The sequence below is a fragment of the Geotrypetes seraphini genome, chromosome 5, assembly GCF_902459505.1.
Source record: "Geotrypetes seraphini chromosome 5, aGeoSer1.1, whole genome shotgun sequence".
Taxonomy (NCBI): Eukaryota; Metazoa; Chordata; class Amphibia; order Gymnophiona; family Dermophiidae; genus Geotrypetes; species Geotrypetes seraphini.
The window spans coordinates 24,986,600-25,009,837 of record NC_047088.1 but is presented as its reverse complement, the minus strand read 5'-3'; the positions used below and the strand labels follow the sequence as shown (position 1 = coordinate 25,009,837).

Here is a 23,238-nt window from a genome sequence, read left to right as displayed (position 1 = left end):
TACTAAGGCGCGCTAGCTGTTTTAACACACGCTAAATGCTAAAGCGTCCATAGAATATAATGGACGCGTTAGCATTTAGCGCGCACTAATCTTTAGCGAGAGCTAAATCGGCTAGCGCGCCTTAGTGAAAGGACCCAACTATGAGCAATATCCAGGCACTTGATCTGGTGAGAAAGAGGTCATGGCCTGGCACTCATGGGTCAGCCATCACCCTTTGTTATGTCACTTCCTGTTGAAGGGGAGTTGTAGAGGTTGCCAGATGGATACACTGTGGGTAAATTTGGTGGTTTCTCAGTAGCTGCTAAGCTGATACGAGCTCTAATCCAGACTTCAGCTAATCCAGAATGCCGTGGCCAGGCTTATTTTCGCTAAAGGCAAGTTCGACCACGTCTCCCCACTCCTGTCCAAACTTCACTGGCTCCCAGTTCACTCCAGAGTCCTCTTTAAATGTGCCTGTTTAGCTTTCAAGATCCTACATGGCATCCTCCCTCCCGTTATCCCACTCTTCTGGAACTCCTCTAACCCTAATTCCACTAGATCCTCCCCAAAACTGAAACTATCATTCCCCTCTGCAAAAGGTATATTCCGCGTAGGAAAACTAGGAACATCCCTCCCCTTTAGAACCACAGAACCCTGGAACAACCTCACATTCCCGCTCAGAATTTCAAACTCCCTCCAATCCTTCCGCAAACACCTGAAAACTTGGCTCTTTTCAAAAACCTAACACTTCCCGCTTTTTGGTTCCCTGTCCCTCTTTATCTTCCTAGCTCCTTTCCTATAACCCTTCATTGCAGCTCCTTTTCAACCTAACCCTGTAAACCGTGCTGAGCTCTACGCTTGTGGAGATGGCGCGGTATCCAAACCTAAGGTTTAGTTTTGCTTAGTTTAGTTTTGCATCTTTGTCCAATAATCAAAGTTATAATAAAAAAAGAAAGAAAACAGATGCTTTAACAGTGTTGGCCTTCCATTTAGGTAGGCAACAGCTTTGCAATTAGTGTGGAACCCAGTGGTTTGGTAATAACGCCATAACGAGAAAAGGGGTGGCAGAATGAGCAGTTATCCTTCGAAGAGCGGGTAATGACAGAGGAGAACTGGCAACCATGTTGGGATGCCATGTCGGTGTTCCGATCAGCCGAAGATAAGTGGAAAAGTTTTTCTTTTTTTCATTAGTAAAGCACAGCATAAAGCTCTTATTTCATTGAAGGTGTTTTTGCCAATGAGGTGACCGCTCAAACACCTTTAGCAAACCACTTTGGTGGAGGTGGGAGGGCCCTTGTCTGAGGCTTTTTCCTTCATTTTCAGTCATTTAATAGCCTATGCTGTCCTTATATTATACTACAGGACATTACAGCATCACTATTGAAAGTGTTTTCTATTTTAACCATGTTGGGATAGTCAGTGGCGCGAGCTATGGAGATAATAAAATCTCATTGAATATTTATCTCTCATCTTATATTTGGAATAAATTGGAGTGCAAATGTTTTTTGGTGTGAAAGACTCTATTTGAAGGAAGTTCGGCTCCTGGAGAAGACAGCGAAACAGAGCTCTGTCGAGTACATCACGGACTTACCTCAGTAAATGATGGACAGTTCCAACCTTTATGAACTCAGATAAGTTGGACTTTCATACTGAATTTTTATGATATTTGCTGCTATACATGGTTGGCACTCTTTTTTTACTCTATATCTTTTTGAACTTTGAGGATTTGTCGAAAGAGGAAACAAATAACTGTTTTCTTTCTTTTTTTCATTCCTTAATTAAGTGGTGTAGTTTTTTTTTAAGCACTATTTGAGCACTTAAAGAGACAATATGATGTATCGGGCGAATCAATTTGGGCTTCAATAGCCTTCACAAATTAGCTAGCCCGGGGGATACTGCTATAGGGCACCTAATTTCATTGCAGTTCCCCGATACTGAAGTCTCTAAAGTTTCTTGTTCAGAGGTCTTATTTTTAATAGTTTTTTTTACACACTTTCTTATTAGCTTAATTTTCTTTTTTGTGTTTATACTCATTTTTCCCTCTTTCTTCATTATATGAGTGGAGGTGTCCTCCTCTCCTCATATTACTGCCGATTTTTTTGAGTTATGATTAGAACAAGACAGTGGCCATTTTGGGATGTCTATTCCATGTTTTTCAGATTTCAGCCTTATAGATGGTCCACGGCATGATCTGGATGTGCCTAGTCTGAGGTCAGTGGTGTAGCCTAGATCTAAGTGGCAGTCATGTTTTGGAGGTCAGTGAAGAGATTAGGGAACACAGGTACAGCAATTTTGTAGGCGTCAGTGGTTTCATTTGAGAGGGGCATGGTGTCCATTTTAGGAAGATCTCAGGCACTTTTGGATGTGTTATCCTGGTCATTGGGTCTTTATGCCAAGCAGCATGAAGTATCTGCTTCGTTAGCCCAACAAATGTAGGGACCTACTTGGCCCTCCGAAGCTTAATATGTAATCCTGCATACCACAGGACACTAGATGAAGCTATGTCAAATCTGTGTTACATGTTCAATTTGTTTCCAGCTCAGAAGGCAAAGCACACTTCTAGCCCACTGAAATTCCTTCTATTGTGCAGTTTTTTTAAAAAAAATGAATATGTGAAGGCATTGCTAGGTCAGCATGGCATCAAAACTTGCTGGAACACACTTCTTTAAAAGTGCTCTAGGCCACAATAATCCCACAAGTAGCTCTGTGGTAAGAATGATATGTGGATGGATAAAACTGGTCCAGAAAAGATGTGTCCAATAACATATGACTGCCTAAGTCACCCACTGAGGGCTATAAACATTATATATAGCAATTGACTCAAGCAAAGTTGTTTGATATATTAATGGGGCTGGCGATGCAACATATTTCAACTGAATGAAAGATTGCACGGTGGAATGTTGTTTGCTTAGTACGAAAGTAAGAGAAAGTAGCTGCAGAAAAAAACCGTAACAATTCATTTGAAAATGGTTTGGGGATTGATGGATTTGTATTGTCAGTCTAATGAGTAAGCTGGGGACGTGGCTTTCAGGATGTCATATTGGGCAGAGGGCTATTGAACAGGCGGTAGTTTTTCAGCCAGCGCGTGATTAAAAGTCACGCGTGCTAAAAGCCGCTAACGCGACTTTGTAAAAGGAGCCCTAAGACTTGCCTCTTTAAGTACCATGCCCGGTAGCATTCTCTGGGACAATATGAGTGAATGAGATCCCCACGCTCTGCTCATGCTTCTGACCGAACAGAAAACCAATTCTTAACCACAGACCGAAGACAGATCGGAGAGAGATTGCTTCTTCATCTCGGTGAAGGCTGTCCACCCTGGGGAGGTGACTCGTCGGTCAAGGTTTGGATTGCTTGAAGGCAATCTGAAGAATGAGTTCGGCATGGCAGTACCAACCAAAATGACTAGGCGTAGAGAGAAACTTCTTTGGCTATAGCTGGATATTGTCTCGTACGCAGACAATCCAGTCGAGGATAAGAGCTGTGCAGAAGTGAGCGCATGGCCTCTCTCAAGATAATTTACAGCAGTTATGTCAGACAGTGGTGTACCTAGCATATGTGACAACCGGGGCCCATCATTTTTTGGCACCCCCCCCCCATCTGTACGAAAAACATGATTTTTAGTAACAAGCCACATGTCACACATGAGTACTAGGAAAAGGCAGCATCTTACATATTGCAGTGAGCAGTACATCAATACACCCATTGTAAAACTAAACAAGCCAGACCAGTACAGATCAATCCTACACCATCAATCCTAACAGAAAACCATGTCTTTCGAACATAAGAACACAGAAAACACATTCGCCTAGTATGGAATAGGTCATCACAAACTAACCCCTCCCCCTTTTACAAAACTGTAGTGTGGATTTTAGCTACGGTGGTAACAGCTCTGACGCTCAAAGAATTCTGAGCATCAGAGCTACTACCACCACGGCTGGTGCTAAAAAACGCTCCACAGTTTTGTAAAAGGGGGGGGGGGATAAAATAGAAATACATAGACAAAGGTTAAATTGAACCAGCAAGAAGCTGGACTCTGCGTAAAATGCAACACCACAGAAACAGTGAGATATGTCTCCTAAAGCAATAAATAAATAGAAAATTTTTGTTCTACCTTTGTCTTCTCTGGTTTCTGCTTTCTTCATCTTCTTGTTACTGTCTTTCTTCCATCCACTGTCTGCCATCTCTCTGCCCCTCCCTATATGGCATCTTCTCTCCTTCTATGCCCCTTCCAGAAACTGTATGCCTCTTCCATCTCTCCTCTAGATCCCCCCCCCTTTGGTCTGGCATCCATCATCTTCCCTCTGTTCCCTCATGGTCTGGCATCTTTCTCCTTTCATCTCTCTTTCCCTCCCCTCTGTGGTTTTTAGCATCTCTTTCTTCTCATTTCCTGATCTGATATCTCTGTCTACTTTCCCGTTCTCTGGCATCTCTCTCATCCCTTTCCTTCTCTGGTCTTCCTTCTTTATTTTCTGCCTCCATCTAAATTAAATTCTTTCTTACTATGCAGTCCTCAGTTTCCCTCTTTTCACTATGTCTACCCACAGCATGCCACCCCTTTCCTTCACTCCTCCACTATCTCACTAACTCTATCTTCTTCCCCCATCCAGCATATGTCCTTTTTCTTTATCCCTCCTTCCATCCAGTATATGTTCTCTTTCTCCACTTCCATTCATCATTTGTTTTCCCTTCTCCCCACTTCCATCATCTGACCTCTTCTCTCTCCCCTTTCTACCCACTTCCATCATCTGTCCCCTTCTCTCAATCTCTCCATCCACCACAGGCCCATCTTTCCCCCTTCCTCACCTTTCCGATTTTGACAAGATCTGCAACGCCCCCTCCCCCCCGAACAACAGGCCCGGTCCGATAAACCTCCCTGCCCTGTGGCCTGTCTAAACTGCCTTCTTACAGCAGCCGGAGCGTTGTAGTTGCATATGGCTACTGTAAAGGTCGTCTCTGATGCAACTTCCGGTTCTGTCAGAGATGACCTTTACAGCAGCCACAGGCAGCTTCAACACTCTAGCTCAGGAGTGCCCACACTTTTTGGGCTTGCGAGCTACTTTTAAAATGACCAAGTCAAAATGATCTACCAACAATAAAATATAAAAAAAACACAAAGCACACTGTACGCTGAGAAAATGTTAATTATCATTCCTATTCTGGGTTTTTTTCAAAGAGGTCAAGGCAGATGACTCTATGCACTGTCACCTCAGTAACAACCATACAAAAATAGACAAATATACCCCCTCCCTTTTTACTAAACCACAATAGCAGTTTTTAGCACAGGGAGCTGCGCTGAATGCCCAGGGCTGCTCTCGACGCTCCCTGCGCTAAAAACCGCTATTGCGGTTTAGTAAAAGGGGGCCATAGTGCAAAATATAAGCAGATATAAATTCAGACATATTTTGATCACTAAATTGAAAATAAAATCATTTTTCCTACCTTATCTGGTGATTTCATGAGTCTCTGGTTGCACTTTCTTTTTCTGACTGTGCATCCAATCTTTCTTCCCTTCTTTCAGCCTGTATGCTTCCTCTCCGCCAGACCTCATTCCCTCCCCCAACTTTTTCTTCCTCTCTCCCTGCCTCCCTTTCTTTTTTCTCTCTTCATGCCCCCTTTCTTTTTTTTCTGTTTCCCTTCTTTCTCCCTGCCTGCCCCTTTCTTTCTTTCTCCCTGCCTGCCCTCCACCAAGCCACTGCTGCCACCATCGAGGAACAGGCCCCAAAGTCATGGCCGCGGCCGCCCCAAGCTCTCTCTGCTTCCTTACGTCGGGCCAACCAGCATTTCTCTCCCCGACTTCAATTCTGCCGTCGGAGAGGAAGTTCCGCCCAGCCAGGCAGCGATTGGCTGGCCCGAACTTCCTCTCCGACGGCAGAATTGACATCGGGGAGAGGAAGGCTGACCAGCCCGGTAGATCGCCTAGGCAAAGTGAGTCTATCACGGAGCCCGGGATGGGCTCCATGATTGACTCACTTTGCCTTGGCGATCGACCATTTTCCGGACCTGGCCGGCTGTGCACCCCCCCTAAGGCTGCACCCGGGGTGGACTTCCCCCCCCTTGGTACGCCACTGATGTCATACTATTGACTAAACCTGCTGATGTATGATCTGTATTAACTCCCGAATTCTATCTATGGTGCAGTTGAAGATGTGCAAATAAATAAATGGTTTAATGAGCCATTAACTAGCAATTTAATTGATGCTAACAGCAATTAATTGGCAATAATTGAGATTTGAACATGCATCTGCCTGCGCGCTATTGTATAAGCCTGGGCACCTAAATCCCAGCATGCAACTCAAAAGGGGGCATGGCCAGGGGAGGGCGGGGGAGGGGCTTCTGAAAAGTTGCACATTCAATGAGTTGGGCCTCAGAATTTGTAGCAGGTTTGAGCTGGCACAACTACTGGCATCCAACTTTGGGAGCTTAAGAATCGGCTCTATGCGCTATCCTATAAGGGGCGCTCAACCCAGCGTACCATATTTTGTAGCGCAGAATTTCCCCCCTAAATATTTATGCTGCTTTAATACTGCAATCATAAAATCTACATAAAGAAACTCCTCCTTAAATGATAGATATGGCAAAGAAATTATTTTGGGAGAAGGGGGATGGGTGGAGGGAGGGGGAAGGGGAGGAGGTACATAGCAGTGCTGCCCTGTTGCCTGTCCAGATTGTGGATTTTTGCTGCAAATGACTTACTCTCCTTTTACAAAAACCATAGTGCGGTTTTTAGCACCTGCTGCAGAGGTAAGAGCTTCAATGCTCGTAGAATTCCTATGAGAGTTGGAGCTGTTACCACCATGGCCAGCACTAAAAACCGCGTTACGGTTCTGTAAAAGGGGTGTGTGTGTGTTAAATGCTTAGACACTTGGTGCTATTAAATCAATTATATTACTTCTTTTCTTCTGATCAGGTTCTAGGTAAAAAAATTTACACGTATTTAACATATTATATATTTTCTGAACATGACGCTGAAAATGCGGTGCTGTATCTACAGGATAAGTTGTATCAAGGTCTTTTTGCACCACTGGAACTGATTTTTGAGCTGTATCCATAACAGCTGCCGAACGATTCGATTTAAAGGTAGTAAATCGTTCTGTAGAATTTAAAACGTGAATTTTGCTTCTGGGTATCAACGATGCAAAAATTCCACACATCAACACTTTTGGTCTAGCTTGCAACATATTGGGCTAGATTCACTAAGCAAACCGATCGTGTACCAATCGGTTTGCGACCCCTTTGCGATCCGATTTCCCTCCAACCCAATTCACTAACCTGTGTCCCAATCATCCTCCGACTTACGCATGCAAATGAGGGGGAAACGGCATTGAAATGATGGCAGGCAGCGATTCACAAACAAAAACCCTGCAACACCGACTGGGCTGGCCGATCACAAACAAGCGACTGATGAGGACCAGTCGCTCAGGTCCCTTCCGACTGCCCTGTCTTCAGCCGCCCTGCTCTCTTCCAAGAACTCCTGCTTTCAGCCACAATCTCCCGCATGCCCTGAACTCCTGCAGCAATGACTCTCCCACCCTTCCCTGCAGTGCAAGTCCATGGTTTTATCCCACGGGCTTAAAGCGTTTTAAAAGCACGGGCTCACAAAAAAGTTAAAAACAGTAAAAAAAAAAATCTCTGCTGGGCTCGGAGGGCCAGTGCATGCGCAGACCATCTACAGATGATCTGCGCATGTGTTGGGATCGCTGTACAGTGATCCGGGCAGGCGGTTGGGGGCGTGATTCCGATCACCCTCATTTGCATGAGGGCGATTCGTGAATCAACCCCCCCGGACACAGATCGGATCCGATCCGTGCCCTTAGTGAACCTAGCCCTATGTACAAGAGCTTAAATATTCTCACGTTCCGCTCACAGCTCTTCCTACAAATGAGGATTTATACGACGACACTGATAAGAAAATTTACAATTATATAAGCGATGTTTGAAGACTAGCACTTAAGCATATCTGTACCCTCTTGCATTTTCAGTCACCCCTGATGTTACTTTCATTCAAAGTGGCACTGAGAATGTATCTCTCTGGATCCTGGAAAAGCTGATATGAGCAAAGATGGCCTCAATTTCCTGATATCAGAAATCTCATCAGTTTTGCCACGGTTGGATTATTCTTTGTTTTTAGCGGTTCTCATTACAAGCTTAAGCAAAAAGATTTTCCTCTGCTACCTGCCTGTCGACTGACAGTGCCAGGCCTCCTAGCGAAACAGAAATTACACTTCTGGATATTTGACTCGATAACTTATTGGCATAATAGAGACCAGTAATAATTCAGGGCAGTATTAAGAACACAGCTGCAATGCATGGTGCATTTCCTGCATATAATACAAATATAACTTTAATAAACCAAAGGTACAAGCTAACTAAATATGTATTACATACTAGAAATGCACAGTTCATGGTAATTACAATTAGAAGATTCAATAGTTTCTGTATAATAGACATTTAAAGCGGTTTGAAAATGATATATTTCAGTGAATTGCAAAAAACTATGGGCTCCTTTTAGAAAGGCATGCTAGCGGTTTGAGCGCGCTAAAATGCTGCGCACGCTAGCCGCTACCACCTCCTTTTAAGCAGATGGTAATTTTTCAGCTAGCGCGTGCACTAAAAATGCTAGCGCACCTTAGCAAAAGGAGCTCTATAACTGCTTAAAATATAAGTAAAATAGACTATAATATCGACATCTTAGATCACTGATAAAATACATCATCACATTTATGATTCACTCTCTCTATACAACTTTAAATAATTTAAATTATGGTGTGGGAGGGGAAGGGGGTGTTATATACTTATTATATCACTTGATTGTATTGAGTGCTGATTATTGTAATATTTCTTTGTTAATCTGTTGCACTTGTTGGCTTTTGAAAATGAATAAAGATTAAAAAAAAAATAAAAAATAAATTTCAATTAAAAGCAAGTCAGAGGCTCAAAGATATTAGGCGCCCATATTTAGACCAGTGTGGTGGTCTTCAGATTTCACGCAGACTGTAAAAGAAATGACTTGAGTCAGGATCACTTGAAGATGGACGAGTTTAGCTTGTGTATTGTTACAGTCGCCTTTAATCTATCAAAAATCTCACTCAATCAAAACTTTCCGAGGGAAAAGATACAAATAAACAAAGTGGAAAGGCAAACGTGCTGCTGAACTCCAGGAAATGATGGCCGTCATCTCCACACACCTCAACTAGTCCCGCCTATACTTGATTTATGGTTCTCTCTCCTCTGCCCCCCTCTATTGTTTACTCTTTGGTTCTTTTACCCTGCACTTTGCTTTTCTGCTCTCCCTCATCTCCCATTTCCTTCTCCCTCTATTTCCCGCTCTTCCCAGAAGAGCCTGTGATGCTCCTTTCTTTTCTCCAATCCTCTCTTGTGCTCAATCTCTCCCTTCATCCAAGTCAACAGTCTCATGACTATTATGTTCTCTCTTTCTCGGCCTCTTGCCCCATGAATCTTCCTTTTAGGTCTGTGCTTTACCCCAATCCTCTCCATCAATTGAGTACCAGTTGACTTCTTTTCTCCTTCAAATTGGATCATAGGTTCAACTTGAACTCTGAACCATGCAAAGTTCTGCGATCCAATATCTTCTCAGTTGCCGCTCCCTCTCTCTGGAATTCTACACCAAATTATCTACGTGAAGAAACAACTCTAAACCCCTTTAAATCAAACCTAGAACCATTTTTGTTTACTGACGCTTTTGGACTATAACTGTTCTTATAAGAACAATATGATGCATATCCCCTACCTCTCGTCTTTCCCTTCTATGTTCCTTCTCTTTCTATATTGTAGTTCACCCCCCCCCCTTCCCTCCTGTGGACGCAAGTGTCTTCAGACTATCTGGTGTATTAATCCACCCTAGTGATGTTTTACCTACTAATTTAGTTATCTTAGTTTTACTGTACCTTATATACTATTTCTATTGATTTACACTGCCTAGAAGTCGGATTAAGCGGTATAAATTTTTTTTTTTTTTTTTAAATAAACTTGAAACTTGATCTAGAGCACTGGTTCCCAACTCTATCCTAGAGGACCACCAGCCAGTCAGGTTTTCAGGATAGCCCTAATGAATATGCATGAGACAAATTTGCATATGATGGAGGCAACAGGCATGCACATCTTCCCCATGCATATTCATTAGGGCTATCCTGAAAACCTGACTGGCTGGTGGTCCTCTAGGATAGGGTTGGGAACCACTGATCTAGAGAGAAGCACAGAACTGAACCAAGTTTTTTTGTTTTTTTTTTTTATATCCCACAAATCAAATCATGTCTAAGCAGTTTACGATACAAATTAATATGTAAAACAAATAAAACAAAATCTTAGAAAACAACACAAAAGGGTAAAAAAGGGAGGAGCTACAATTTGTAATAGAACAGAAGAAGGGAGGCGGATAACACAGCGGGTCAGGACTATGTGCTCAACTGGTATATTCTGCGGTACATATAGCAAAAGAGGGCCTTAGATTGAGAGTCCACTTGGGACGGAGAAGCTACCTATATAGACAGTATATAACTATAAACCAGTGTGATTGTACCACGGAAAAATGGTAAACAAAATCTCATTCCCTTTACCCTCCTCTGCTGGGATCATACTCCATATTCGCAATGGAGAGTGGGTCTGCCATAAAAAATATATATATAAAAAATACCTTATGGTCTAAAACCAGATGTTTGGCAATTCTTCCTGTTCCTTCTTTTTTAACTCTGCAAAAGATTTTCCCATTCACCCGAGGGAAAACAACCAACATGAATTAAAGAGGAATCAAGAGAGGGTTTGCAGACTCGCATCTGTTGGGTGTTGAGTGGGGACAGAGGGCAACGGGATGTTTTCCAGACTATAGTAGAGCATGGTTTTGTTGCATGTGAGCATAACTTCACACGCAAGTACAGATCACGTGGCTGTGGGGATGCAAAGAGAGCGAGAATGCAGACCAAAGGACCAGTGCAGACCGGGGTCTGCTTTCCTTCTCTGTCACTAGTGCTTCCGATCAAGATGGCTCAGGCTAAAATGACATAGGAATCGTGCACAATGCTCTCCACTCACCTTTAAAAGTTGCAATTCGAATTATTTTAGCCAATTGGAAAGATTTTTCTAATGTTTCATATAATGAGTGGTGGAACACTGTTTGCATGCATGCCCGCTATGAAAGGGTTGCTGCTGAACGCAATAACTCGCTCCGGAAGTTCACGACCATGTGGGCACCACTGTCCAGTGAAGTAGCATTCGAGTTGCCTCATGGCCGTCCTGGTGAGCCAGAATCATGAACCACGAACACAAGACGTGTTTTATTGTATCATCTTTTTGAAGTATATGACTGTATGAGCCACCTTATAACTTTCCGGGACACACTTTAATGTTATTATATCCTCTCATACCTGTGTGTTTATCTAAGATCTGTGCACACGACCGATGAGCTTCTTAGTTGGGTTGTGTTCTTATTTCTTTGTTCTGTTTTTCCTGATATGTCATGGACCCCCTGTGCTTACACTCTGTAAAGACTTATTATGAATATGAGGTCTATGTTTGTATTTATATGTCAAAATGCTAATAAAACTGATTGAACTTAAAAAAAAAAAAAGTTTCACATTTTTTCCCCCTGCTTTCCCATTTTAAATATTTTCTCAGCACGACCCGGGTCTTTCCTCTACTGTTCTCTTTGCATTTCGATGCCCAATTTAACGTCATGATTCTCTTGCGTTGGTGCTTGGTTTTATCACGCAAAAACCTCAGAAAAGGCACCGACAATAAAACGCAGAAGCAAGAGTGTTAAAAATGAAGGCAGAAAAACGACATGGCCCATTTTTAAAGCAATTGAGTTCCTACGTCAGTCCACTTCTATGTGCAGAAGTATGGGCCAACAGCCAGGTTGCTGGTGAAACCCCTTTATTGGGGAAAGGGGAAAAAACCTTTAGGAAGAAGATGGCCCACATGAATTTCTCTAGCTTAGATGAGGGAAAACTGGTATTACCAGGAGCAGAACCCCAGCATTAGCAGAGTTGTATACTCTGATTTTCAGAAAGAGGACGTTCAGGAAGCTCTAATTCTTAAATGATTTGGGCTGCCTAAGTATCCTCTAATCTAAGGCCCCCTTTTATCAAGCTGCGTTAGGGTTTTTAAAAAAAAAAATCATGGGCCACTGCGGTAAAAGCTCAGATGCTAAAAAAAAATTCTACGAGCATCGGGGCTTTGGGGCTTTTACTGTAGTGGCCCACGATAAAAAAAAACCTTAACGCAGCATGATAAAAGAGGGCCTAAATTACATTTGCATTATCAAAATTCAAGGTGGCCGGAGATTGCCAGTGCTTTAGGCTGAAATGGACTAAACATGATTGCTGTTGAAGCATCTTCCCGGTTGCCAACAGCAGAAGAGCAATCAGGCATGTCGGCATGCCCTCCATTATAAACAAAGGGAGACGTATATTGACATTATAACATACTGACTTTTATTCTTTTCATTTCTATGTTTCTTTTGGATCGCCATTTTTTTTCTGGTCTCCTGGCTTTTAGCACAATTGAAAACATCCTCTACTGGCTTATGCTGCCTTGAACATTCACTTACAACTATCTGGGCTTTGCTCCTATAGTATTTTAGGTGGTATCAGAGTTAGGGTGCAGTATGGAAGGCATTGCCCTGGGAACACATGGGGAGGGATGATGCAATCCATACAGTGATATATTGGGCACTACTGTGGTTCATTTTGGCACTGTTTTGGGACCCCTCTACCCACTCTTTCTGGCCACGATACACATCAATAACCCTCAGTCAGGGACTGTAGACCATGACTGTCTCTCAGGGACTAGTCAGCGGGTGCCACATCCAAGAAAATCCCTTTACAGTAAGGGTAATTGTCTGCATGTTCTAGGCCTTGAATGTAGCTAAGCCATATTGCAGGAAGGCAATATTCAAACAGGCCGATTTATCCAGGTAGATCCCTATTTACCCGGGTAAATGGCTTTGAAAATTGCTCTGAATGGAAGAAATTTTATAAGTAGACACCAATGGAAAAATTTCTTAAATAGAGCTCCTATTCTAAGCCTATTTTAAAAAAAGGTGTACGCACTCACTGATCCTTAAATTCATAAGGAGTCTAGCGATATTTTCAAATAATTCCATTCTCCTATAGATATAATATTGCACTTGACGATCAACTGGGGAGAACATTTAAAAGAATGGTGGAAAAAAGGATGAAGAAAATGATTTAAGATAAATATACTATAAAATTTTGGAAGATACAATATTATTATGGAAGATTGAAAAATTTGGCTTATTCGTAGCAAAACTGCACTTGTGATGATATTCAGCTGATTTAAGGTAGACTAGAAGTTGTCTATTTGTTTTGAAGGCTACCCCATGTGTGACGGTCCAGTGAGTGCAATGGTATAGCTATAAAAGAGTGGCATTATCTCCCCGGATTCTGGAGCTGGTGGCCAAAATTTGGCATTGATCCAAGTTGTGCACCCAGCTAAATGTACTGGGAGTTCGTTTACCAGTAAAAACCAAAATGACTGTACTGGGGGGTTAGACTAGATTTTGGTTTAACTATGAAATGCCAAATTGATAAAACTATTTGGGCTTCTTTTGGACAATTACATTTGTTGCATCGCAAACTGTATACCGTGGCACAGTGAGATTCAGAGTGTGCCACGAGATGCCGGTGAGGAGGAGAGGCACCAGTGCCAGCTAATTACCTACAAGATGTGCCTCTCACGGCGAGAGGCACATCCTGTAGGCAGTCAGCTGGCACCGGCACCTCTCCTCCCAGGGTTGGCCAGCTCAGGGCTCCATCTGGAGGGTCACCATGCATGTGCGGATATCACCGTAATGATGTCACACATGCTCGTGATGTCATTACATCAACGTCCATGCAAGTCCGGAGGCCCTCCAGCTGCGAATTTAGTGTGTCGCAGCTTCAAAATGTTTGTGAGACAGAGCCTTAAACCAATGCTCACCCCTTTTGATTTTAGAACTGTTGTACAAGGGATGGTTATGGATGTCTAGACTGGACTACTGCGATGCCCTGTACCTCGGCGTATCTAAGGTGAGGTATGAAGCATTGCAGTTGGTTCAAAATGCAGTAGCACGGATGGCTACGGGTGTTGCAAGAAATGAGCATAGAACACCAGTGCTTCAGAGAGTACATTGGTTACCAGTGATGCACAGAGTCCAATATAAAATTATTTCTATTGTTCGTAAGACTCGCTACCATTGTAATTTAAACAACTGTTGCTGCTCTGTTGCCTTGGAGGATCTTTGAGATCATAAAATGTTATTTTACTTGATACGGTGGCTAAAGTGCGATATGTTGAGACCAGAGCAACTGCCTTTCACACTGCAGGTGTTAAAATGTGAAATGTGGAATGGAATGCATCAACTGTGTTTGTATGGCAATAGGGCGAAATGCAAGAAATGATTGAAAACGCAACTCTATGTATCAGCATTTTTGTAAGGGAAATGCTATTCAGTTCAAGTAATAGATTAGGCTGGGGAAGAGATTTTTCTGGGTGTGGGGAATTTATCTTGATTCTTTGTCTCACAAAGCTTGTAGTTTGGCCTTAGGCTTTCATTAAGGGGGTAGGCCATTCTCTGTTCCTTTGGAGGCAGGGATAGGAAGGGTAGATGCTGGTGTTGTTCTGGAGTTGGGGGTGTTTCTTTCTCTATTTTAGGATGTCCAGGGGGGAAATAAGGAACAAATTCCCGGATACCAAAGTTGTGTGTGGGATGGTTGCTGGGGGTTTTTTTTTTTTTGGGGGGGGGGAGGGGGGCTTTGGGAGGGATGGGCTTGAGGGGATTGAGGGTGGGAGACAGGGGTTTAACTAATGTTTATAATGCTGTCCTTTCTTTCTTGTGGCTAATATTTCTCTCTTCTCTCGAGACACGTGATAGAGTTGGGGGGTCGTTTATGACCTAGTTTTGTATTAGGTTGGGGAAGAGATGTTATAAAGATTCAGCTTTCTGTTTTTTTTTTTGTTTTTTTTTTTACATTTTATGTACGTTTTATATGGAAACCATTTAGATATAGACAATATATAAATTTTATAAATAAATAAATAGGCTCAGAAGTCAATTAGTGCCAATTTGGATTTGTGTGCACATCTTGCTATATGCTATTCTATAACAATCTGTACGCAAATCTCATTGTATGCAACTCAGAAGGGGGCGTGGCCATGGGAGGTACATGGGTGGATCAAGAGCATTCCTAACATTTGCATGCGGTGTTCTAGAATTCTGGGGATGGGCGCCCAAATTGGGTGCCGAGAATTACACCTGCTTTCAGAAGGTGTAAGTTTGGGCACCCAAATTGGCATCCGATGCTATTCTACAGTGGGCGGTCATCTTTGAGTGCCCAGTGTAGAATAAGCGTGGAGTGCTGATTTTTTTTTAATGCCATTTATTGAATCTAGCCCTAAATGTATATATTATATAAAAGCAACATACGTGTATATGCACTGTTAAAATAGGCTTCTAGATTTATCTCGGTAAGCTACAAATGCTCTCGCCATATGGCGCCACCTGCTCTGAGTCAGGTGTATATTTGCATATATGAGGAGGTGCTAAAAGGTTCTCAGCCTAACCAAGAAGAGAATGATGTGGATATGGTTCAATGGATGATCTGAAACAATGTCAAAACATAGAATTTTATTTCTGCAAATTGGCACTTGATGAACTAAATCAACACTCTTTTCAGCTACGGTGGCAAAATAACGCTCAGAATTTAGGAAATTGGTTGATTGGGCTGAGAACTTTTCAGCACTCTCTCAAGTGTAGGACGATTAAGCCATTGTGACATCACTGATGAGGTTGGCTCTTATTGGCGGAATGAGGCATTATGACATCACAATCTCAGCTCTGGAATGTTGCTACGAAGGGATGCTGAGAAGTTCTCAGCCCAGCCAAGAAGACAATGACGTGGATAGGGTTCAATCAATGATCTGAAACAATGTCCAAATTTAGAATTTTGTTTCTGCAGATTGGCACTTACCCAAATAAGACAACACTCTTTTCAGCTACGGTGGCAAAATAACGCTCAGAATTTAGCAAGTTGGTTGGTCGGGCTGAGAACTTATCAGCATCCCCTTGTATGCCAATAAGCATATTCATGTGCATTATAGAGAATACAAACTTAATGTACCCTCCACCTCTAGCAATGCCTAGATGCTTATTACACTAATGGCTCCTTTTACTAAGGTGTGCTAGAGTTTTTGGCGCTAACCCCGCGCAACGCGGCTAGAACTAATGCCAGCTCAATGCTGGCGTTAGCGTCTAGCGCATACTATTCCGCGCATTAAAGCCCTAACGCAGCTTAGTAAAAGGAGCCCTATTTGTTGGTACAGCCCTGAGCCCAATTTTATAGGACGCGCAGAGAAGGATCAAATGATGCTGAAAGCAATAAATAACAGATGAGCAAAGCAATCCTCAGTCATAAATGGTGCTATATTTGCAGTCAACTTACCAATGTCTGCTTACAGCTGGTAAGTAAACATAAGGGTCCTTTCACTACGGCGCCCTGGCCGTTTTAACACGTGCTAAACGCTAACCGGGCAGGGGTGTCAAAGTCCCTCCTCGAGGGCCGTAATCCAGTCGGGTTTTCAGGATTTCCCCAATGAATATGCATTGAAAGCAGTGCATGCACATAGATCTCATGCATATTCATTGGGGAAATCCTGAAAACCCGACTGGATTCCGGCCCTCGAGGACCGACTTTGACACCTGTGCGCTAACGCGTCCATTATAGTCTAGGGAGGCATTAGCATTTTGCATGTGCTAATATTTAGCGCACGCTTAAACAGCTAGCATGTGTTAGTCCAGGGGTAGGCAATTCCGGTCCTCGAGAGCCGGAGCCAGGTCAGGTTTTCAGGATCTCCACAATAAATCTGCATCTCAAGGAGGCAGTGCATGCAAATCCATCTCACACATATTCATGGTGGATATCTTGAAAACCTGACCTGGCTCTGGCTCTCGAGGACCGGAATTGCCTTAGTAAAAGGACCCCCATAGTTTGGTGATTTGGCTGCAGGTGTTTCCTCTGCAGTGGAAGTTTTCCTTCCCGGTGGCCAGCTTTGCTCCATTGTTCACAATTTGAGAAGAGCTTACTTATGCACCTAGAAAGCTTTTCGACATGCTCAAGCCCTTTATTAAATTACCCCCTCAATGTGTGCCACACTAAGGGGGGGGGGGCAAGTTATCAGCTTGGGCTACTGTTATTTTAACCCAGGTTCCCATTTTATGCAATGAGACCCTTTGCTAAAACAACCTGGCTTGTGGTAAAATAACCCACACGGATAACTTCCTTCCTAGAAGTTTCACCGAGTTATGTAATGTGAATGTAGTCAAAGAGAACCTTTCGCTAACTTCCTGTGTGAATGTCCAAATGACTGTGCAAAGCCTTTGCCCTAAGTGCTGGGTCTTTCCCGGTGTTCAGTTACTGCCCAAAATACTCTTTACCATGCAGTAAGTGAACTGACAGTATAGATGCACCAGTGACGGCGTGCTCGCTGCGATGCGCAGTGCACACTTCTTCCTCACCCACAACCTGCTCATTTCCTATCCTATTGCGGGCTATGCAGTTAACATGGCTTAGCGTCTGCGGTCCTGACAGCACTGTAACGGTTACCGTTAACGGTTACCGAATGATAATTCATGCACCAAGCAGGCGATTCTATAATTGGGCGCTTTCGTTTGGACCCCCAAATAATGTGGGCAGTGAGCCTGTTTTATAAAGACACCTTTACATGTGCGTATCCTTACAGAATATTAAGATAAGTCAACATCAATGCGTCTAAATGCACTTTTACACCAGGTCTATGGTTGGTGTACGTGGACACGCCTTATTTCAACATTTACGGGCTCACATGACAGTTCCACACGTAATTGTCAGCCCACTCATGTCCCTTCCCTCTGACAATTATACACTAAGGGGGAATTTTATAAAAGGTGCCTGACTTAGGCCCCCTTTTATCAAGCCGCGTTAGGGCTTTTTATCGCCAACTGCTGCGGTATAAGCTCCGATGCTCATAGGAATATCTGTGAGCGTCGGAGCTTTTACTGCAGCGGCCGGGAATAAAAACAAACAAATGCGGCTTGATAAAAGGGGGGACCTTAATTAGTAAATTGGCTTCAAGTATGAACTTTAACAAGCTCAAATTTGAAAAAAAATTAAAAATTAATTAGGTGATGGGCGCTTGTCCTCTTAGGTGCAAGTCTTACAAGAGATAGGCACCTATAGCATGACGCCTAGTGGCGCCTAACTCCAAAGTAGGTGTGTTTAGGCAGGGAGAGCCACTAGGTGTGATTCTGCAAAGGACTTAGGCACCTTTAAAACCCTGGCCTAAGTTTTAAGTTAGGCACGATTCTGTAATAGGCACCTAAGTGTGATTGACAAGAGGTAGGCCCCTATCTTTTTAGACACCATTTCCAGAATTCCCCCCCCCCCCCCCAAGGGCCGGATTTAGAACATGGTGCTGAAAAAAAATCCAGCGCTAAGCGCTATTCCAGAAAGGACACATGCCTTCTATAGAATAGCGTTCAGCTGGACTTAGACCCCCCCCCAAAACCTGGTGTAAATGCCAGTGCCCAACTTAGGCGCAGTTAGGCAGTATTCTGCACGCAACGTTTTGAAACACACGGACACATCCAGGGCCTCACCCTCTTTTGAGATACGTGCCATGGGAGTTAGGTACCATGCCACTTGCAAATTTGAATGAGTGCCAATTAACATCAGTAACTGGTTGTTTTGCACCCAGCAATTGATGGTTCAGAGCTCATTATCCAATTTATTTGTGCGCTGGGTGTGCAACTTTGGCCACCTCCCAGTAAAATCTTGGGGTAAGTCACTTTAGTGTGTAAACATATCATAACGCTTAGGTGTCCCACTGTCATTTATGCATGCACATGGGCACTTAAACGTGCCTGGATTGCAGTATTCTATAAATTTAAGCGTGCAAATGGTGCTTAACTTCGGGCGCCCTGTTACAGAATTGAGAGGGTTACTGCTTAGCACCCTTTAATAGACAGGCCTCAAAGGTGTGTTAGAGTTGGCAAAGTAGAATGAATGCACTTTTACTCCCTCTTACATGTCCTTAGGTTTCTGCTGCATCGTCTCTACCAAATGAACAATGAAAACATTCCAGCTAAGTTTAATGACTGTAGTGATTTCTAGCCAACCATTGTTAAATCCTTTTGAACTGCGCTCATGAAAATTTTGAATACTGCTGCACAAGATCTAAAAAGCTCCACGGCCATTTTCCTAAAGAGTTTAAACAAACAATATTAAAATACCATCTTTTTGTCACATTTAAAGGCAGTTGGATATGTTGGTTTGTTTTTTTTTTCCTGTATTTACATTTACAGAGTTCTGATCTAGAAAATCAATACAATAAACCATTTTATGTTTAAAAACAGGCAGTCTTTGGTGATGCAAAGGCAGGGAATATTTGTCTGTTACCTCCTACCTATTTCACTCTGTCTCATAAAGTGAATATTGTTGGCGCTGTCAGAAAGTTCTAGATACTGCTCCACAGATAAAACAAAGTATCCGTCATAGCCTGGTACCTTCCCAGTGCTTAAGAGTTGATTTTTTTCTGCTTCTGTCCATGCCCTGATGCCCTCTTCCCCTTCTTGTAGTCGCCTTAGTTCCTTAGTCCAAGCTTGAGACACAGCTCTTTGCCTGGCTATTTCTAAGACATGATTTTTCCCTTCCTCTACGGTGGTTCCATATCGGACATTAAAGCACAAGGCGCCGTGCTGAAGCTGGATATCCGCGAACCTTCTAGTCCTCCCATTTACCACAGAAGTCATCTGGGACACGGTGACGTTGACGCCATTTTCCATAATGCGTCCCCCGCCTGTGTTGCCAATTAAAGCCAAGTCCTCTTCCAGGGAACCCAGCTTGATGAAGTAATGAGTATCACGTCCCTCGATGGTAAAATGAAGGTTTTCCAAGTAATGCGCATTGTTGAGGATGGCGGCAATACGTCGGCTGTCTTCGTTGGCTACTCCTATAATGTCAGCAGTCACCAAACCATCCTTAATGGCAAATTTGATTCCTTTTCCAAAAAACGAAGGTATGGCCGCAAACCTGGGCTGTTTTCGTCCTCCAAGCCCCCTTCCATCAGCATACTTGGGCGTCATAGGGAGCTGGTCCAAGGAAATAAAATTTCGGAGTTGCTTTTGTAGCTCACACTGGATTCCAAGAACAGTCTGAAAAACAAATAACGTGCTTTGAGTGTGGCATGTTTTTTTTAAATTTATGATTAGTTCTATAATAGAAAGTTTCAACTGATCTCTGTAGAAACCTGAATGTACAATTACAACTCCCCTTTTCACTAAGCTCTAGGTCTCTAAAATTACTGAGAACAGAAATGTTGTGAAAGTACAAATGGAAAAGCAGGGCAAAAGCCGCATTAGGGAATAATCTTTGTTGACAGAAATATATATGTACAGCATGTTTGTACTTTTGTTGATATATAGAAATATTGCAGCCTAAAAAAAAAAAAAAAAAATGCTGCCAGAAACTCTTAAAGCAAAAAACCCAGAGAGAGACATACTTCAGAAATGATGTACTAGAATCAGTGGTCCTCAACCCTGTCCTGGAGGACCACTAGCCAGTCGGGTTTTCGGGATAGCCCTGCGTTCCTATCATCTTCATTACATACAAATCTCTTTCATGCATATTCATTAGGGCTATCGTGAAAACCTGACTGGCTGGTGGTCCACCAGGACAGGGGTTGGGAAGTACTGTACCAGATGACGAGTCTTTAATTCAAACAATAGCCATTGTAAGAATGTTTTGAAACCATTCTCTTTCCATATAGGAATTATTTGTATTTCTCCCATGAATTTATGAATTGCATTATCGTTTTGGTTTCTGGAGGAGTGGGCTAATAAATGGCAGATGAACTTCAATGTAGAGAAATGCAAGGTCATGCATCTAGGGAAAAAGAACCCGATGTTCAGCTACAAAATGGGGGGATTAGTACTAGGGGAAAGTAACCTTGAAAAAGACTTGGGTGTTCTGGTGGATACAACAATGAAGTCAACGGCACAATGCGCGGCAGCCTCAAAGAAAGCAAACAGAATGTTGGGCATTATTAAGAAGGGTATCACAACCAGAACGAAGGAAGTCATCGTGCGATGATGCGCCCGCATCTGGAGTACTGTGTCCAATATTGGTCAGCGTACCTAAAGAAGGACATGGCGATACTTGAGAGGGTTCAGAGAAGAGCAACAAGAATGATAAAAGGTATGGAAAACCTTTCATACGCAGACAGGTTAGAAAGGCTGGGGCTCTTCTCCCTGGAGGAGCAGAGACTCAGAGGAAAAATGATAGAGACATACAAGATCATGAAAGGCATAGAGAAGGTGGAGTGGGACAGATTTTTCAGCCTATTGGGAACCACAAGAACAAGGGGGCACTCGAAGAAATTGAAAGGGGAAAGGTTCAGAACCAATGCTAGGAAATTCTTTTTCACTCAGAGGGTGGCGGACACCTGATATACGCTTCCAGAGGTTGTGATAGGACAGAGTATATTACGGGGTTTTAAAGAAGGATTGGATAAATTCCTGAAGGATGCGGGGATTGAGGGATACAGATAGAGGTAGAGATTAGACTATGAAAGGGTATAGATAGAAGCATAAAGGGGAATAAAGGGTTTTAGACAAGGATCACCTTACAGGTCATGGACCTGATGGGCCGCCGCGGGAGCGGACTGCTGGGCGCGATGGACCTCTGGTCTGACCCAGTGGAGGCAACTTCTTATGTTCTTATCCCCTCCCATGGGAGGGCATTCCAGGTATCCACCACCTTGCAACCTCAATTCATGCCCTCTAGTTAGTTTATCTGCTTGTTTTGGTGATGGTGGTGGGGGAAGGACAAGTGGAATTCTTCTTTTTTTTTTTTTTAATTTCTTTATTCATTTTAAAGCTGTAAGTAAGTGCAAAATATAATACAATTATATAACTCTATAAAAGCACTTAAATCAGGGGTGTCCAACCTGTGGCCCGAGGGTCGCATGCGGCCCGTGAAGTATTTTGTGCAGCCCCGGTCGAGGGCGATGCAGTCTTTTTCTCTGCTGCCCCCAGGTGTTTACCGTCTTGCCGGCTCCCTCCTCTGTCTTGCTGTAGCCTTTGCGCGTTTGTGTGGCTCCAGAAACATTTTTTTGGGCCTATGCGGCCCAGGGAAACCAAAAGGTTGGACGCCCCTGACTTAAATACAATTACAATTATAATCTATGACAAAAAGATATATCATCCCCTCCGTAATTATATTCAAAAAATACACTCAGATTGAGAAATTGAAAAATACATTTCCAACCCGCCCTCCCACCCACCTACCCTGGACGTGTATGACCAAAGGGTATAATCTCCAGTTACTCTTTGCAAAATTTTGTCAATGGCTCCCAAGTTGAATTCTTATTGGCAATGGGAGGGGGGGGGGGAGGGGAGGGGAAGGGAGAGGAGCAATTCAGCATTATCACCTGCAACATTTGGGGTGGGGTGCACCCTCTCCTCCCTCCCCCCCCGTGCATATACATGGTTTATAATAAAAACAGTCTTTATATTGTCAACTCGCATTCTGTCCCTGAAGAATAAGCATTAAATGTAATCAGTGAGATATGGAAGAGAGGAAGAAACACACTTTGCACCTATAGTTTTGTTTTCTAATCCTTTGATGCCCTTGAGTACTTTGCAAAAGTCATGGTAGCTAGCCCTACTGCTTGAAATTTAGCATTGTTTTTTGAGTCTTGAGAATTAGAAGGTAAAAATAAATTCTGGGCCAACTAATGCTACACTTAGGGCTCCTTTTACAAAGGTGCGTTAGGGCCTTAATGCGCGAAATAGCGTGCACTAGCCGCTACCACCTCCTCTTAAGCAGGCTGTAGTTTTTTGGGTAGCGTGCGCTAAAAAACGCTAGCGCACCTTTGTAAAAAGAGCCCTTAAATAGGACATTGTTAAAAACCCACAGTAGGTCTGTTATTTTCAGTCATGTACCAGTTGGTCACCGATGGCCATTGTTGATTTTTTCTCTCATGAAAAAACACCATATTCCTGGTACTAATTTTGTTTGCTACTAACATGTAGTTTTGTTCCATCAACAGTTTTGATTTTATATGGTTCCATTATAGAAATATAGAAAAGAATATGTCAGCTTAGAAGGGCCATTTGGGCTACCCAGTTTGCTTATTTTTTTTTAACCTGCTCACTGGACTGATGTAGATTTTACTCAACCTTTAGCCTCCTACCTACTGTTTGGCAAATGG

General features: G+C 43.0%; 1 protein-coding gene across 1 annotated transcript in view; it reads right to left on the bottom strand.

The window, feature by feature from the left end:
* Positions 1-19,173: 19,173 nt before the first annotated feature.
* TENM1 (teneurin transmembrane protein 1) overlaps positions 19,174-23,238 on the bottom strand; it is a 698,125-nt gene continuing 694,060 nt past the window's right edge. The window contains exon 32 of the mRNA XM_033947005.1: positions 19,174-20,179. Within this exon, the coding sequence (XP_033802896.1) occupies positions 19,421-20,179 (759 nt within the window). The 3' untranslated portion in view covers positions 19,174-19,420. The remainder of the gene's footprint in view (positions 20,180-23,238) is intronic.